This window comes from Cygnus olor, chromosome 17 (genome assembly GCF_009769625.2).
Source record: "Cygnus olor isolate bCygOlo1 chromosome 17, bCygOlo1.pri.v2, whole genome shotgun sequence".
NCBI classification, from domain to species: domain Eukaryota; kingdom Metazoa; phylum Chordata; class Aves; order Anseriformes; family Anatidae; genus Cygnus; species Cygnus olor.
Genome location: NC_049185.1, coordinates 7,390,043 through 7,407,007, shown reverse-complemented (window position 1 = coordinate 7,407,007; position 16,965 = coordinate 7,390,043). Strand labels below are relative to the sequence as shown.

The 16,965-nt window shown below is 39.8% G+C and overlaps 2 protein-coding genes and 1 non-coding gene across 6 annotated transcripts; 1 reads left to right on the top strand and 2 right to left on the bottom strand.

Moving 5' to 3' along the window:
* Window positions 1-697: 697 nt before the first annotated feature.
* On the bottom strand, window positions 698-9,063 carry RANBP1 (RAN binding protein 1). Of its 3 annotated transcripts, none has more exons than XM_040576733.1 (6): window positions 8,932-9,063; window positions 7,502-7,638; window positions 5,903-6,060; window positions 4,149-4,277; window positions 2,029-2,094; window positions 698-1,083 (listed from the first exon to the last, which is right to left on the bottom strand). In XM_040576733.1, the coding sequence occupies exons 1-6, from the start codon at window positions 8,944-8,946 to the stop codon at window positions 959-961; spliced, it is 630 nt and encodes a 209-aa protein (XP_040432667.1). In that variant the 5' UTR covers window positions 8,947-9,063; the 3' UTR covers window positions 698-958. The 3 variants fall into 3 exon arrangements, with proteins under 3 accessions (XP_040432667.1, XP_040432668.1, XP_040432669.1); XM_040576734.1 differs by lacking the exon at window positions 8,932-9,063 and adding an exon at window positions 8,176-8,194; XM_040576735.1 differs by lacking the exon at window positions 8,932-9,063 and adding an exon at window positions 7,734-7,752.
* On the bottom strand, window positions 1,815-1,950 carry LOC121079897. The gene has a single exon (XR_005825208.1). It is a non-coding gene; the product is annotated as a small nucleolar RNA SNORA77 (small nucleolar RNA).
* TRMT2A (tRNA methyltransferase 2 homolog A) lies at window positions 9,056-16,943 on the top strand. Of its 2 annotated transcripts, XM_040576715.1 has the most exons (11): window positions 9,056-9,968; window positions 10,705-10,813; window positions 11,302-11,483; window positions 12,382-12,496; window positions 12,776-12,891; window positions 13,466-13,577; window positions 14,440-14,562; window positions 15,178-15,253; window positions 15,802-15,918; window positions 16,144-16,240; window positions 16,554-16,943. In XM_040576715.1, the coding sequence occupies exons 1-11, from the start codon at window positions 9,322-9,324 to the stop codon at window positions 16,855-16,857; spliced, it is 1,998 nt and encodes a 665-aa protein (XP_040432649.1). In that variant the 5' UTR covers window positions 9,056-9,321; the 3' UTR covers window positions 16,858-16,943. The 2 variants fall into 2 exon arrangements, with proteins under 2 accessions (XP_040432649.1, XP_040432650.1); XM_040576716.1 differs by lacking the exons at window positions 11,302-11,483; window positions 12,382-12,496 and having other exon boundaries at window positions 9,078-9,968.
* Window positions 16,944-16,965: the final 22 nt, after the last annotated feature.

Sequence of the window (16,965 nt, the reverse complement as noted above, 5' to 3'; positions counted from 1 at the left end):
TGAATGCCAGAATTCCTCCCTTCAAGAGGGACAGCCTCCCACCATGCATCATACAAGTTAATAACCACTCCAATTTTTAAAAAACAACGTAAGCTCCAAGGCCCTTAAAAAAGCTTATAAATTTTAGAGTTTAACTGTTACATGCTGACACAGGGCAAGGTACTCAAACTCCTTTGTATATGCCGTAGTGTAAGAGACCAGTACTGCCTTCAGTCAGCCAGAAGCACATCATGGAAGATCTGGGATGACAGCTACAACTTTGTGCTAGACTCAAGTGTTTTTAATATTAACGACTTTCATAAGCAGCAGGGGTGAGATTTTGTTTCGTAAAAGGAAAATGCTACTCAGGTCTCACATAATACATTTCTTCCCCCACCTTTGTTTTCCCTGTCTAATGAAACATCAGTAATAGCATGCCAGAAATGCTCTATCAGCTGATGCCACAAGTCTGCTGTATTTCAAGAAACACAGGCACAATCCCTGCTCAGGAACACACAGCAGGAAAGGGCATGAAAGGTCTGTTACATTACAGTTTCAGAAACCATAAAAAACACGTATGCAGTCTTAATCTTCCCTGTTGGTAAAGTCTGTGAACCTAGTCAATCCACAGGTATGATGACATGAATCTCAACACCCAATGAAACAAATGTATTCGTAAGCCTTTAAAGTATATAGAAAACTCAGTTCTGTCCTCTGATGCTGTTTCAAGTTTGTTTTATTCACTCTTTTGGATGACCATAAATAAGTGTTTCCACTATGGAAAAGAAAGTTAGCACAGTACATTTTCATGACTGGGGAATGGATTTTCTGAAGACATCTTCAAAAGGGCAAAAGCTTAGAAAAAATAACCTGAACATTGAATTCAGTTCCTTATAAAGTCCCTTGTAAAAATAAAAATTAAAAAAAAAGAAAAAAGGAAGAAAAATTATAAAGGAAAAACTGCAAGGCCCAGGATGATTTATTGCTTTTCTTCATTTTTTTCCTTGGTCTCTTTCTTCTCAGCTTCTTTGCTCTCTTCCTTTACAGAAAGCTCTTCTAGTTTTTCAGCAACTTTGTCAGCGCTATCATTTTTGTCTGTGCCTGCTAAGAGATCAATGACAAAAAAGTTACAGGCAGCAGTCAATTTTCCTATAACAGGGGAAGTAGAAGCAGAGGATAAGGAGGGTATGGTTGATAAGGAGAGATGGCTGGTATTTAGAATAAGAACAAAAGCAAAGAAGTTATTTACTGATCAATGGAATGATTTATTCTGTTTCTTCTCCTTTAGTAGATACCTCTGATGCTAGTGTGTAATCATAGTGACAGAGAAACATGTAACATTTGGTCTGCTTTGATGCTACTAGCAACAGACTCCATACAACATCCAGTCAAGTAGATGTCTTAAGTCCCTAGCTTTTGCCGATCTTAAATTAAAAACATCCTTATGAAACCCAAGTTCCCCCAGTTTGAAACTGAGACAGACAGGAAGTTCTTAAGACTGAAAAATGCTCATGTAAATATCAGGAGCATTGACTGCAGACTGCTTGTAATCTGTACTTCAGGAAGATGGAAATGTTTATTTTACAAGGTAAGCTGTCTTGTCACAGAGACAGCTACAAAATGCAATGAATTAAGCTGTTAAATAAAAAAGACCTGTGAAGAAATGCTACAGCTTCATTTACGTTAACAATTATAAGAACAGAGTATCCTGCTTTCATGATTCCCTCCCAGAAATTTCACAAGTAAACTGGAAGGAAACACCACTGTGGTTGCAGTGCTCACAGTTCATTTGTGTCCTATGAACCAGAAATGCTTCTTAGTAGCAGTTCCAAAAAATCCATGTCCCAAAAGCAATTGTAACAGCCTTCTACAAAAAAAAAGAAGGCATTTGTCATGCCTGTGAACTACTACTCTCGCAGACAGAAAAAGCACCTGAACTGAAGCCTGCAGTTCGGTACAGAGTGAGTCTGCTCAAGCACAATGATACTCCAGGGGGCTATAAGCACTCAAAAAGAGTAGCATGGTACAATACTTAAGACTTAACCTTACCTTTCTTTGCTCTCTTGTCTACTTCATTCCTGCATTCTTCAAACTTGGCCTTGAATTTCTGCGCATCTGTTTCAGTAAAGACAATATTTATTAGCTTTATCTCCTTGTAACATTGAATACTTCTCAAGTCTTTCCTCAAAATCAGAAGTTTTGCGTAAACAAAACTTGCAGGCACTTATAAAGTGACCTAGTTTAAAATCAGAGTGCTGTGCAAAGTTCTCCAATCCCATCTTTGTGCAGAAGCAGTTTGTCTTGAGCAAGTCTAATAGAGCCTCCTATTTTGCACCTTGAAAATATTTAACACAAGACTCCAGAAAGAGCTGTTCTGTAGTCCAGCTATCCCTGCCCTTTAAAAATAAGGATGACAGACTGCTAATATGACTGTGCAGAAGACTGAGGATTAGCCTTGAACTACCCTCCATCTCCACTATGTTACACCCCAGAAGAACTTCAGATCTGTACCATAACTTATGGCCTCAGCATTAAGTACTGAAGATAAAGCCTATTAGTAGAGTATTCAGATTCAATACCCGAAGACCTGGACTTAAATTGCTCCTGATTACAGTAGCTAGGGAAGCACAGATTCCTCATATGTCTAAGTTGCTTAATCAAGCTACAATAAATAATGTTTATACAAAAATAAAACAAGCAATGAGAGACAAAAGCTGATCAGTCAAGGTACTTTCTAACACCAAAACTATAAAAATGGTAATGTGGTATGCCAGCTTGGTACTACTGACCACATGAGGTCACTGTTGCCCCACAGTAAATTCAGAAGCCACCATGAAACTAGCTCAGGAAAATATTAACTCTTTTTGAGATGCTTAAAGAAAAGATACATGAAGGGTACATTTATGCCTGTTCACCTGTTATTTGCTTAGTCAGTATTGCAAAGGGTAAACACACAAAGAGGACAACTCTATCAATACAGAAGACAATACCATTAATAATCTATACAACCTCTACTGAAGAGAGGGAAAGACTTTGCAAAGATAGGCAAATAATTACCCAAACCTTTTCATTTCGTATTTGGTTAAGAAGCAAGCAAGCACTAAGCAGGTGGACCACATTTTTATGTGGCTAAACAATATACTAGAGACTTGAGGAAAAGAAAGCAAGCAATGAGATCTAAATTCTTCCTTGATGCAGGCAAATCCATCCCGTGGGTATGCAAGCAAGATAGTATTTCTCTCACAACATTTCCATATAGCCTTGGTACACTATCAACATTAAAAAGGTTAGCCTATACATAGAAGTTAGACACCAAGCAAAAGGTAAAAGCCAAGCTGATTGCACTACTGTATAAAATATGCTGGACTAGAAAGGGTGCATTTCAAAATACAGAGCTACTTTATTACCCATCTAGCATACAGAAAGAAAAGGTGGCTAGTACACTAACTACTTGTGTGGTAGGTAGTAAGGCAACAATATTTTTCATTTTTTCCCCCCTCTTGAAAAAAAGAAAACTCCTTGAATCATTCCAAAAAGCTGGAAAAGCTGCAGTGGCACTCAGCCCTACTAGGTGATCCACATGTAATTAGGGACCTACTCTATTCTGGTAGTCAACATAGTCACTCCAGAAAAAAACACCAACTAGTATGAGAGTCAGGTTTGATTTCATTAACCAAACATTCCATTTAATCAAAACTAAGATGCTACATCCTTTATTTTATAAAAATATCTTCCGCTAAGACAGATGGACCACATCTCAGGTCAGTATTTCCTTTCCTTGCTTCTAACACAAGAATGGAGTCTTAACTAGAACTGAGCAACTGAGACAAATGAAAACAAGCTGCATGTACTAAACTCTACCCCCACAGCATTACTGCTTTTAGTTTTACTCTAACTAGCATTACACTTGCATGAAATGGCTTAAGTTAAAGAAGTTTCCTAGAGCATAAAGCTCTGTAAATATCACTCAGGATCTAATTATTATACTTTATGTCAGTACATATGGTGAAATGATTAACTGACTTCTCTCAGTTAAAGCAGTAATTAGCTATTGCTACTGTGCAGCGCTAAGTTATGCTTTATGTACAACAGAGGTTTACAGTAGTGTTCGGACCTGTAGCGTAACATACAGCATACAATCAACACAAGTTCAGCACCAGTCCACTTACTTTCCGCATTTAAAAAACGGATTGCCAGAAGTTCAGGCTTGGGGCTTTCATCTGCAAAGTCAGCATGTGTGTTCCAGACCCATGCCCTGTCGCTTCCAGCATTAGGCTTCAGCTCCATTAAGGGTGTGACTGAAAAGCAAGCATTAAAGTGGTACAGAGCACAAGAGTAAATGTCTTCCACACCAGCCTCCGTACATCTTATGGACAGCTGACTGTGATGCTTATGTAAAGCACTTTACAGAAAAATACTTTTTGATACATAGAAAACAGTGTCCAATATAATTTTCTTTACATCCTCAAATAAAATGATGCAACACCATTACTATATAATAGAATGGTGGATTCACCATTATTTAGTTAAGAAATGGAGTTTGATTCAATTCTGTTTTAAAAGATGACTGCTGTACTGTAAGAGATGCAGACACTAAGCACAACTTTGAGAAACAGTCAAATAGTTTATGAAGAAAAGGCACACAGACAGAAAAACAGCATTCTTCTGCACACTGAAAATAACATACTACCCACGTCTGAAAATCTGAAGATAGTCAACTCATTCCCTTGCATTTTTTAATTTAGAGATGGGATTACATTTTGTTTCACTTAATGTTTGCATAAATGAAGAGAGTCCTTTTGTCTGTATGTGAATCACCATAAATTCAGTAAAGAATACTGCAAGCAGTTTTTCCAGGAAAAAAATTACATGGACACTATAGATTTGTCAATTATGACCAGTTTTGCACACATGCAACAGTTATTTTCCTAAACAAAGGGTTTATTCCTATTGGTTGCTGACTATGCTGCTTTTCTATTAACCATTTTTACTACACAGGAACACCTGAGTTCTCTGAAGTCTGACCTTCTGAAAAGATTTGCCCAAAGAAAATAATCGTTGTTTCTGACTACAGATTTGTATTAAGTTACATTAAACAAGTACTTCAAACTTACCTAAATGTAAGTTAACTTCACAGATACCTTTATATAAACCTGCGTACTACTAAAGCAATCAGGTAACATGAAGCATTACCAAATTGGTTTACTTGTTGATAAATTGACTTTCAAATTTGTTTTCACTTCATGTTTATTTTTATTCAAAGAGAATCAAAGGAACAAACCCCTCCTGCTCCATCAGCTCTCAATACATATTCTTTTTGAATAAATCAGCTGAATGTACCCCTTTCATTTCAGTCTGCTTCACTAGCAGAGAAAGGCAGCCAGACGAGTTTAGCACCTCAGTATCTGCCTTCAATTGGTTAAGTATTGTTTCTACCATTTCAGCCATTTAACTCAGGATGCTAAATTATTACAATTGCTCTCAATATTTTGTTTTTAAATGAATGCAGAAAGTGGAGGCCTCAATACTGTTCATTATAAGGAATGTATGTTCTGGCTTGTTTTCATAAAAGAATGAGAAAGTAAGCAAACATTGTCTGTCTACTCAAGATAAACTTAAGTGTCTTTAGAACACCATTAGTCTAAAGAAAGAAAGAGTAACGCTTTCAGAGTCAGCATTGCAGGCTGTTCCCAAACCCAACTACAGCTTCCTTACACTAACAAAAATAAGCGCTCATGGTTTTGATACTTGTAGTCTTGTGCACAGAGCAAGACACGACTACATTTACAGTAATGTAAGTTAGACATCTGCTTTAAGATGCAGCAATTCTCTAGCTGCTACTAAAAAGCCACTGGACTCTTAACCTTCAGTGTATGAAGCTTCATCAGGCTTTTTCAAAAAAAAAAGCAAATATATAACATACTGTAATGGTTTGCACAGATTTTTAGGGTTTTATCCCTCCTCATGAGGAGGCGAATTGTTCCCTTCTCCTTGTGTTTCAGGAGTTTTACATCACCAGTTCCTCGTTCTTTCCATTCTGGTAGGTCATTCTCAGACGCAAACCGGAAAAGTTTTGCTCGCCTTAAAGAAGAGAGAATTTCAGAAGTTAGCCTGTATGTAGGAACACTTATTGAAACAACATGCTCAATTGTACAATACAGTGGATTTTTATTTAAAGCCACGCGATTTTTTTTTTTTTACCCAGGCTTTTATTCAGCATGTAGCATTAGAAACTGATATTATATATGCAAGGTTAATAACAAGCCATTAGGAAATACATAACATACACTATACTTCGTTATGTCCTGGACACACTTTTGGGGAGAATGATAAACATATTCATTAATTTGAAAGATTATGTACACTAGATAATTAACAGGCTTTGCTATAGCTACCATTTCTAGGTAAATATTAGGAAACAATTGCTTGAATGAAGAATACTGCTGGTTGGCTGTAGCAATCAAACAGCTACATCAAGACTAAGACTCTTGTATAATTCCAAGCCCAGTGTTTGATCTACAGTTAACAAAGTGCCTCACCCTCCAGAGCCACTCATTCCCCTTCATCTCCAAACCCCTAGCTATTGCTATTCTTCAAGTTAGAATAAAAGAAACTTAATGCTGCACTGCAGTGCAGCATACCTGCTTCAGAACTTCATTCTTTAGTTTTCCAAGATGGCAGTGTGTGTACTAAAGAAGAAACAGCAATAGTTTGGGAGATTAGTCAACACTGACCTTAGAGAGAGAGTCTGAAGAGCTTAAGACACTGCTAACATGAAAAAAAGCACCTGCTCACACTACAGGATAAAATGTATCTATCCTCATGCCCAAGCAACACTAATTCCAAATAGGTACATCTCAGGTAAAAGCACAAATTCTACATTGGTCTTCTGGATGTAGCAAGGAAGCATCAATATGGAGACACAATTTAAGAACTTCAGAAGTGCAGTCTTTGATGCAAACAGAAGTTAGTGGTCACTAAAGAAATGTTCAGGAAGAAGCTCAGTGTTCTACTTCTCTGTATAAGAAGGGATGGGACTTATAATTAAAAAGATTCTTCAAGGGAAGGTGTCAGATGTTAGACTTCTAACATAAGCTCTGATGCAGATGAACTACTGTGGTTGAAAGCAAGTAATTCCTTCTAAGCCCAAATGGCACTACGTAACTCCTCTAGTTTTAGCTACCAGAACAACCAGCATTCAAAAAGAGATCCTTCTCTCTCTTATTTGTTTTATACTGTGATTACACACCTTCACACCTCAAATTATTACCCAAGTTAATGCTTTCTTTTAGGCTAAACAAAACAATATTAAAGCCAGAGTCGTAGTATCAGCTCCCTTGCACTGTTCCAGACCTTAATCAGTTTCCTGGGGCATTATTGTCAATCATTCCCCAACTCAATCTCTGTGACCACACTAAATACCAGCCCAACTTATTCCTAACTAGTTAACCAGCTTTTTCATAACACATTCAAGTTAAAGTCTAATAACCAGCTAGATAATACGCAGAAATATTCTACTTACATCTTAAAGAGCTCTTCCTCATCCTCTTCCAGAGTTTTTATTTCTTGCTCAGGAAGGGAAACTATGGGCTCAAACTGAGGATCATGGTTAGAATCATCTGCATTTTCAGTAGAAGTATCATGCTCCTCATGTGTTTCCTGGAGAGGGAAGATGGGGGGAAAAAAAACAGAAAAATTTATTATATACTTTAATTCAAGACTACTCAGTGATTAAAAATTAGTAACTGAAATACCTTCTAACAATAAACCAAAGTTGTAGATGAAAATGAATTGCTTTAAGGTCAACATACAATTATACGAAGAAAAAAGTAGTCTTGCAGAACTAGACGTTTTAGTTCTACCCACTAGCTTCTGGTAATGGAAAAGTTTCACCAATTATTTTTCCTGCTGAATGTGTTTTATGCTTCTAATACACTAGTGCTTCTTAGTAGCTAATGACCTATCACTACTGAGGGGAAAAAAAAATAGCAAAAAAAACAAGTACTACAGCTTAAGAGACATTTTACATCCAGAAAGGCAGCATAAGTCCATTATTCTCATCTTATGTATTAGAATTTCCAACAATCTAAGGTGTTTTTGAAGCACAGTTGCAACACTCATGAAATATTTTTTTTTCCTTTACGACTACACTCTTTGGGGGAGCTTTAATGGGTAAATGGCCAAGACGAGACTTCCCATCTGGTTGCTGGGGAACCAGCCCTAACGTTCCCCGAGATTCAGAATCCCTCAGCGTGCGGCTAGCAAACAAACGGCAGCCACCTCCGGCGCAGCCTGCGAGGGGAATTCATCCGCAAGCGTAATGAGGCCGTACGCGGTTAGTTCAGGTGAAGGGACCCGATGTGGCTGGTTTGTTGTTGCTGTTTGAGTAACAAAAAGAAAAAAAAAAAAGTGAGGGGGCAAAACGCGCTGCAAATGACTCCTGATAGCCAGAGCCCAGCCAGCCCAGGCGGGACGGGAGCCGCGGGCTCGGGCAGGCCCTGCGGGGCAGCGGCCGGCCCCAGCTCCCGCCGACGGGGCCGGGCCGAGGAGCAGCGGCCGCTCGGCGCCAGGCCAGGCCCTGGCGGCGGCCACGTGCGAGCGGCCCCGTTACAACGGCAGGCCTGGGCCCGCCGCGACAGGCCCGCGGCACAGGGACTGCTCCCCCTTCACTGAGAGGGGATTAAGAGAATGGGGGGAGGCAGCGGGGCGCCTCTCCCCTCAGCACCCAGGCGGCCCCTGAGGAAGGCCGCGGCCTCTGAGCGTGACGGAGCGCGGGGTGGGGGGGCTAAGGCCGCGGCCTCCCTCAGGCCTCACCCCCACCTGTTTCCGTTACTCCCCTCCCCCACCCCACGGCCCCCTTCCCACTCCCCCGGCCCCCCCCATATCCCCCTCAAGGCCCCCCGCTCCCCCTGAGCCCGCCCGTTATGTCGCCACAGAGCCGCGCTCCCGCACCTTGGTGTCCGCCATGGGCCCGGGCTCGCTGCGCTCCGCTCGCCGCCGCCGCGCTTCCTGCCGCGCGCCCCCGCCCCTCCCGCCTTTACCTCATGCCCGCGGCCCGCGCCGCCGCAAGGCCCGATGGGAAACGGCCCCCGCCCCGCCCCGCCGCGTTCCCTGCAGCCCCCGCGCCATGGCGGCGCCCGCCCCGCGCCATGGCCTAAGATGGCGGCCGCCTGCCTGAGGGAGCGCCGCGGTTCGCCGCGCTGTGGTTTATTTCGGTTTTTATGAGCGACGCGGGGCTTGCGAAAGGGGGATCAGGACTAAAAAACAAACTAAAAGTTAACTGGCTTCTCCTGTAGGAAACACCGAGCACTGCGGCGCGGCTGGGCTTCAGCAGGCGGCGGGATGGAGGTGGCTGTGCCGGCCGGTAACGGCGCGGCTGGGCCTGAAGAGGAAGGAGGAGGAGGAGGAGGAGGAGGAGATGATGGTGGTGGTGGTGGTGGTGGTGGTGGTGCTGCTGCTGGTAGCGAAGGAGGAGGAGGAGGCGGCACCGGGGGGGACCCCACACCTGGCCCCGACGTGTACGGGTACACCAAGGGAGAGCTGTTCACCTCTGAGATCTATAAAGTGGAAATACAGAACCTGCCGAAATACATTGGCTTCAACGACGTGAAAAAGTTCCTCGCCAAGTATGGGCTTAGCCCCCACAAGATCAAACTCTTTGGGCGGCAGACGTTTGCCTTCGTGACGTTCAAGAGTGAGGACGAGCGGGACAAGGCCGCACGGGCGCTGCACGGGGTGCTGTGGAAGGGCCGGGCGCTCAGCGTCAGGTTGGCCAAGCCCAAGGCCGACCCCATGGCGAAGAAGAGGAAGAAGGCCGAGGGGAGTGAGGCAGGGGAGGCAAAGCGGCCGGCCCCGTCGGCGGCTGGCCCCGAGGAGCCTCTCAGTAAGCAGATAGCCGATGTGGTGACTCCGCTGTGGAGCGTGCCCTACGCCGAGCAGCTGGCCAGAAAGAAGCAAGAATGCGAGCAAGTGCTGCAGAAGCTGGCAAAGTAATTAATGCCTGGTTGTAAAGCTGCCCTGGGTCTTTTGAGACGTGGTTACGGTGGGATAGAGCTAAGTTTGAGCAGATTGTAATCTCTAAGATAAAGCTGGTTAGAGGGATGTCAAAAAACAAATCCCAGACAAAGTAAATAAAAGATCATCTGTGATGCTAGGGCTGAAGAAGTGCTCCAGCTGGCAAAGCTTGCTGTTGCTGTTCTTGGTTAGCTTCGAAAGATCACTAAATGAAAGGACATCATTTTGGGAGTCCGTACTGCCATGGGCCTAAACAGAAAGATGTTTGTGCCCCTGAAGTTAAAAAAAAATGTGCACCCGTCAAATGATTTAAGAGGCAATCTGTAGAGAAGGCAAAATACCATTAGGGTTTTCTCCTAGATAATCCCCTCATTTTTTAAGTCTGGTCTTTGCAGATCAAAGTATCTTTTCCATCATTTGCCCTAATCATCTAGATAAAATTGGAATTCTGTTCGTGCATCAGTACCTTGCCAAATCTAGTAGTAACCTTTGTAACTACATTAACTCTTCTTTTGCCAGGTTATGGTTGTTGTAGAATTGGAGGGTTTTTCTCTGTTAAACAAAGCATTTATTTCAGAAGAAATATTCTTCCTCTGGCAGTCTGATACTTTCTTATGCCCTAGCTTAAGAAGGAAAAAAAAATATTGTGCAACAGTTAACTTTACTTTTTCCAAGTGTGTACTTTTAAATGTTTGTTTTTGATTTGGGCAGGGAAATAGGAAATAACAACAGAGCGTTATTACCTTGGCTGTTCCTGCAGAAGCAGAAGTATAATAAAATGTGTTGCCCGGTAGAGGGAGTGAAAGCATCACCGTTACAGGTAATGTAATCCTAGGTTGAGGATGGAATGGGGTTGATGAGCTCAGGGCTAAATTGATTATTTGGTCTTAAGAGACTGCAGACGAACTGAGTATTTGTCTTTATTGTGTAATGAATGATGAACTTTAGACATCATAGCCTTTCGTGTAAATAGTGTATGGAAATATTTACAGGAAGCAGAGAAACAGTTAACTGGATATTCTACCAATAAAATGAGCATGCTGTCCCCAGAAGTTTGTGTTGTAAGCTAATACAAACATATTTCAAAGAATGCAGTATTGTGCTCTTAGAACGACATGATTTACTTAATACTTTTTCATTATTGTGGTTAGTTCTCATACATGAAAGTTTAGGAATATCTTCCATATGAACTGAAATGTCTTGTGGCCTTTTGCAAGTTCGTTTAACCATGTGAAGGTTTTAGGACAAACTTGGCATGTACAAGTAAGTGCTGTGTAAGTATCTTACATAACTTTATTTTAAATCTAGACCGAATATCGCAACAAATGTGAGTTCTTGATTGGGATTGGTGTAAATCAGGAAGACAAAACTGTGGGTTGTCGTCTTGGCAAATATAAGGGTGGTACGTGCGCTGTAGTGGAGCCATTTGATACTATTCACATTCCTGCTATTGCCAAAAAAGTAGTAAAAGCATTTCAAGACTACATAAGGTGAGCATAAGTAAATTGAATTTTCTGTAAATGTTTTGATGTCTTAAATACTCAAAAATATTCATAAAATTAAATATGAAAAGTTTAGTGTTTGTTCTGAGCTTTATGACCTAAGGATATACCAGTCTCATTCTTTAGCAGTTCTTTGACGTTTACGTCTTGTGCCTTGATCACTGGGTGTATGTCCCTTGCTCTTGCTCAGCTGTTTTGAGATGGAGGGGCAGATACCAGCATAACACAGCTTTATTGCTAGCAATGAGATACGTAAGTCTACAAGTGAAAGTGCCTGTTATTTAAGAGCTTTTTCCAATAACTGTAAAGAAAATTTTATTCTGAAAAAATCTTGTTAAAAGAGGAATTTGAACAACAAAAGTCAATTGCGTGCTTTGTTGATTTAGAGAAGAATCAGCCTAGAAGTCAATAAAACAAAAGTGGTTACTTTGCGAGCAGTCACATTTTTTACAAAAGGAGCAGTTGCTTTAAAAAGCAGTTAAATTCTGAAAAATGGAAACTCAGAATAATCATGAATATGGAAAGTTTCAACTTAGCGTGGAACACAGAAATTGATAAAGGCATTTATAAAAAGTCGTGTCGTTCCCTGAGTGTGGTGAGAGGCTGCCTATATCCGATCTGTAATTTTGGATGAGTTAAAATGGATAAGAGGTAAGAGAATTGTGAAATCTAGGGAGAGATTATTTTGCGATTGGAGATCTATTAATCTCTTTTTTTTCTTAATTAAGATTTGGAAGTCATTCTTCTCTTGACAAATCAATGTAGTCTCTGTTTGTACTTAACATTTTTCATCACTTTGCATGGTGAGCTGCTTTTGTTTCAATCAACTTGAATGTCATGCAAAAAATAGTTCTTTGTTAAGTAACTGAGCTTCTGAAAATTGCAGGTCAACTCCTTACTCAGTTTACAGCCCAGAAACCTATGAAGGTCACTGGAAACAGCTCACAGTCCGTACCAGCAGGAATGGCCACATTATGGCAATTGTTTATTTTAATCCTCAGGTATTTAAGATGATATATAATGTGCAGCCCAGACGCACAGTTTTAAATTACATAAATCTGATTTTATAAATGGTGAATGTGAAAGAGAAATAGACTAATGACTTAGCGTGGTTTACTCTGCATTACTGCTTTTTCATTTAGAATAATCTGATATATGCAAATGAACAATTAATGTATGCCTTCTTTAAGCATATAGAAGTATATGACAGGCATACACTAAATCATATCTTCTAAGTCACTAAGATTATTATTCTCTCTCTTTTCAAATGAAACCTTTAGAAATTAAGTAAAGAAGAGCTAGCTGACCTAAAAGTCTCTCTGGCAAAATACTTCACTGAAGGGACGGGAAGGGACAGTGGCATTACTTCTCTGTACTTTGTGGAGGAAGGCCAAAGGTAAGGAACTTGCTTTTGCTTTGGGGAGTTTTGGTGGTAGTGGGATTTTTGTTGTTTGCTAATTTCTAAAAGTAGCAGCAGCATTATTAGTTTGCTTAACAGTTATTTACCTTTTCCACAAAAGACTCCTGAATCTTCCAGTTTTCCTGTAGCGGTCGCTGAGTAAAGGCAGCTAGGGTTTTCATGGGTTGAACCTGCTACTAGTTGGTGGCCGTCAAACTGTGGAAGTGTTTGCTGTATTAGATGGCTACTTACTGTTATCAACAAGTAAATTTTGTCTTTTTTTTCCCCATTTTATGTAATTTGTCATCTCTTCATCATCTTCCACAGAACACAAAGTCCACATTATCTTCATCTAGAGACAATGTAGGTCAAACTGTTTGTGTCAGTGGAACGAGATTTATAAGAAAAAACTCCAAGGTGGTCTATAAAAGAATGTGATAAATGTTGCAACGTTATAAATTACTGTGTAGTAATACCAAAGCTGTAGTCATCTTAAAAACTGTAAAAAAATGTAACAAACATAATTGCTTGCTTTTGTTTGTTTGTTTGTTTGTTTCTCCCCTTCTACCAGGAAATCTCCCAATCTAGAAGACTTGCCTTTGGAGCATGTGGCTGGTGATAAGTACATATATGAAGAACTTCTTGGCCTAAAATTTAGAATTTCTCCTCATGCATTTTTTCAAGTAAGGATGATACTAAGTTTCTAATTTACCTGGATTTGCATTGTTGTCTCTAAGAGTGGCTGTTGCAGTGTAGTGAGATACTACATATTTAAGAGATTCAACCTTTTATATGTTTCCAAAATGTGATTCTTCCCTTTGAACGCTTTTAAGCTTCAACAAGTAAGTAGTCTCTGCTATGTAAATGGAAAGTAACTACTGAAATAGGAAGGAAATATGTTACCACCTGGGATCATAAATACATTGAAGATAAGCTGTATTTTCTATTATTTGCCTTAGATTTTAGGCTACTATTATGCATTTATTTATTTATTTTCATCTGGTGGACTTTACTTGCCCTTTAAGTTAGAGAATGCAAAATAGAGGCTCTGATTTAGTGAACTTGCTGTATACCCTTCCTTAACAAGAAGGCACAATTACAGCATTTATATTAAAGCAGGTTTACAGATGAGGTTAAAATAAAGCTTGCTGAATGTCTTGTCATGGTTATATTCTCCTGGGTTTGAATCTTTACTCATTCCATTCCTGTTCAAGGACCGGAAGTATTTTTAAAATCCTTTGTTTTGTAGCATTTTGCTTAATGATTTTTTTTTTTATCTCCTCTAGTTTTCAAACTTACTTTTTAGGTACTGTAGAAAATGTCTTGTTTTCAGTGGAATAGAGATACCAAAACATTCCTTCTCAGAAAGAAATGAATGAGACTTTTAGGATGCAATGGTGACATCGTAGATCAGTTATATATGATGATAACTTATGTGTGAAGTTGGTTCTTAAAAAGAAATAAATAATTTGCTTTTAGAAGACTTACTAAAAAAACATTTACTATTTATGAAGAGGTAGACCTACTTGACATATAATTTCACAGGTAAATACACAGGCTGCAGAAGTTTTGTATACTGCCATTAGGGAGTGGGCACAACTGAGCCAAGAGAGCACAGTACTTGACATTTGCTGTGGTACAGGAACTATCGGGATTTCTTTAGCCAAGGTGAGTAACATCTCTTCCTGGATATAACCTACAATTAACAGTCAGGTGTGAATCTTTTGTTGTGCTTATAGTGAAAGAAAATACCTGATGTACTTGAAATGAAATGCATAGTATCTTAAGTTTTAAAATAAATTTCTAATTAAATTGCCTGCAGCTGTTTTAACAAATCATTACAAAAGCTCACTCTTATGTTAAATACCCTAAATTATCTTCAGATTCAGTCAAAAGAGCATGGAAAACTTACTGGAAAAGATTTGTCCACTTAACTAGTTAGAGCTTTCTCACAAATCTTTAGATATGAATAACCAATATTTATTATACTCGCATATTTTATGAAGTGGAGTAAAGAGCATAAAGGAAGTTTGGCCCTCCAAAAAAAACGAAAACCTACCATAACAGGAGTCTAATGGGATAGATGATGTTCATCTGAGAATTTCAGTCAAAAAGCCCCTGTTATTTGTACAGGTCTCTTCATGGACTTTTCTAGCTGCAAGCTAGAAAACTAACCACCTGTAAGTCAAAGTTCACATGCAGTAGTTAATTGCTGATGCTATGAATAACCGTTATATTTACATCTCTGTACCATAGGCTGATCTTTTTCCCTTGATTCTGTAGAAAGTAAAGAAAGTGATTGGAATTGAACTCTGCCAAGAAGCTGTGCAGGATGCCAAAGCGAACGCCCAGATAAATGGTTAGTTAAGCTAAAATTCTAAGATCTTTGTTTTCCAAGCATAGTTATTTCCAAGCATTCTTTGTTTTCCAAGCATAGTAGTTACATAGTTAATTCTTCTTCACCGTATCCAGGGAGCTTGGAATTACATGTTTTTGATAGTAATCTTGTCCATTTTAACTATTTCTCCTGAAAACAAGTATGCTAATCTCTGCAGTCATTTTTCTTGTTGACTAACAGCCAACATTACCTTTTTTTTCTTCTAAACTAGAACATTTCAATGTAAATATGAAACAAAGCTCCATCTAGCCTCATAAACAAAACTCTTTAACAGCATCTATTTTTCATGGGCTTTTGCTTTATTCTAGATAACGGAGCATGCTTAAGTTATTGCTGTTTAAATAATTTGAAGTACCAGTCAGTGGTTGTTTATGTTACAATGGGATCAGGGTAGACTAAATAACCCGTAGTTTCTAAGATATAAGACTTTAATATCCAACTTGAGTGTAATGAAAGATGTTTTGGCTTGGTAAGTACTCCGATTAATACCTTGTTTCTTTGTTTAATAGAACTGAATAACATCGAATTTCATTGTGGGAAGGCTGAAGATATTGTTCCTTCCTTAATTAACATATTAGCTCCCCAGAACCTAATTACCATAGTAGATCCGCCACGAGCAGGACTGCGTAAGTTTACCTTCCCTGTTTTAAGTCCATTCTCCTAGCTGATGTTTGGTAGTGTGCCTAAGAAAACAGGAGCAGAACAAATAAAGTGGGAGGCTTCAACTATAACTTAAAGCAGCTGAGTATTCCACTAGTTTTGTTCATGCTGGAGTACAACCTGGAATACTTCTGGAAGTCTGCTGATGCACACAAAACTCGCTATCAGCTCTCTTGCTTTTGATCATCTAGATTCCAAGGTAATCCTTGCAATTAGAAGAGCTGAACAGCTGAAGAAGCTTATCTATGTATCCTGTAATCCCAGAGCTGCAATGAATAACTTTATAGAGTGAGTAATTCTTGTATAAATAAGTAAATATGGTAAGAAAAATTGCTTTTTGGGGTGGAGGGCTGAGGCTGGCTTTTAAGTCATGTTTACTGAGGTTTTTTCACCGTAGAACAGCTGACAGCTGCTACAAAGCAAGCTTGGAGCTGTGTTACCTAATAATGTGTAATAATGGAAATATTAGGGGTGCTGACTAACCGTACAATGGAATGAGGCTAGGGAAAGAAAAACCTTTCTTAGAAGAGTAGTAGTATACTCTAAGTGATGAACAGTACACTGAAGTACTAATACAGTTCTGTTCCCCTTTCCCATCAAGTCTTTGCCGGGCCCCTTCCAACCGAGTCAAAGGAGCCTCTTTCCGTCCTGTTAAAGCGATGGCTGTGGATCTCTTCCCTCAGACCAGGCACTGTGAGTTACTGATATTCTTTGAAAGGGTTGAATATGCAAACGGAAGCTCCGCAGAAACAAAGCCTGATGATACTCAAGTCACAACAGCAGGATGTGATTCAGAGTGCTTGGACAGTACCAACCCATCTAATGTTGATGCAAGCCCGACAACTTCTATGGATACATGCATGGATACAACATCCAAAGAGAGGGAATCAACTCAAGTCCTGTGAGATACCTACCAGAAACTGCTTTTGCTTGTTAACTGCTTCAATAATGTTGTTGCTGTAACACCTAGGTAATAAATCTCTACAACAGAGTGACTGCAAGGCTTCCAAGTT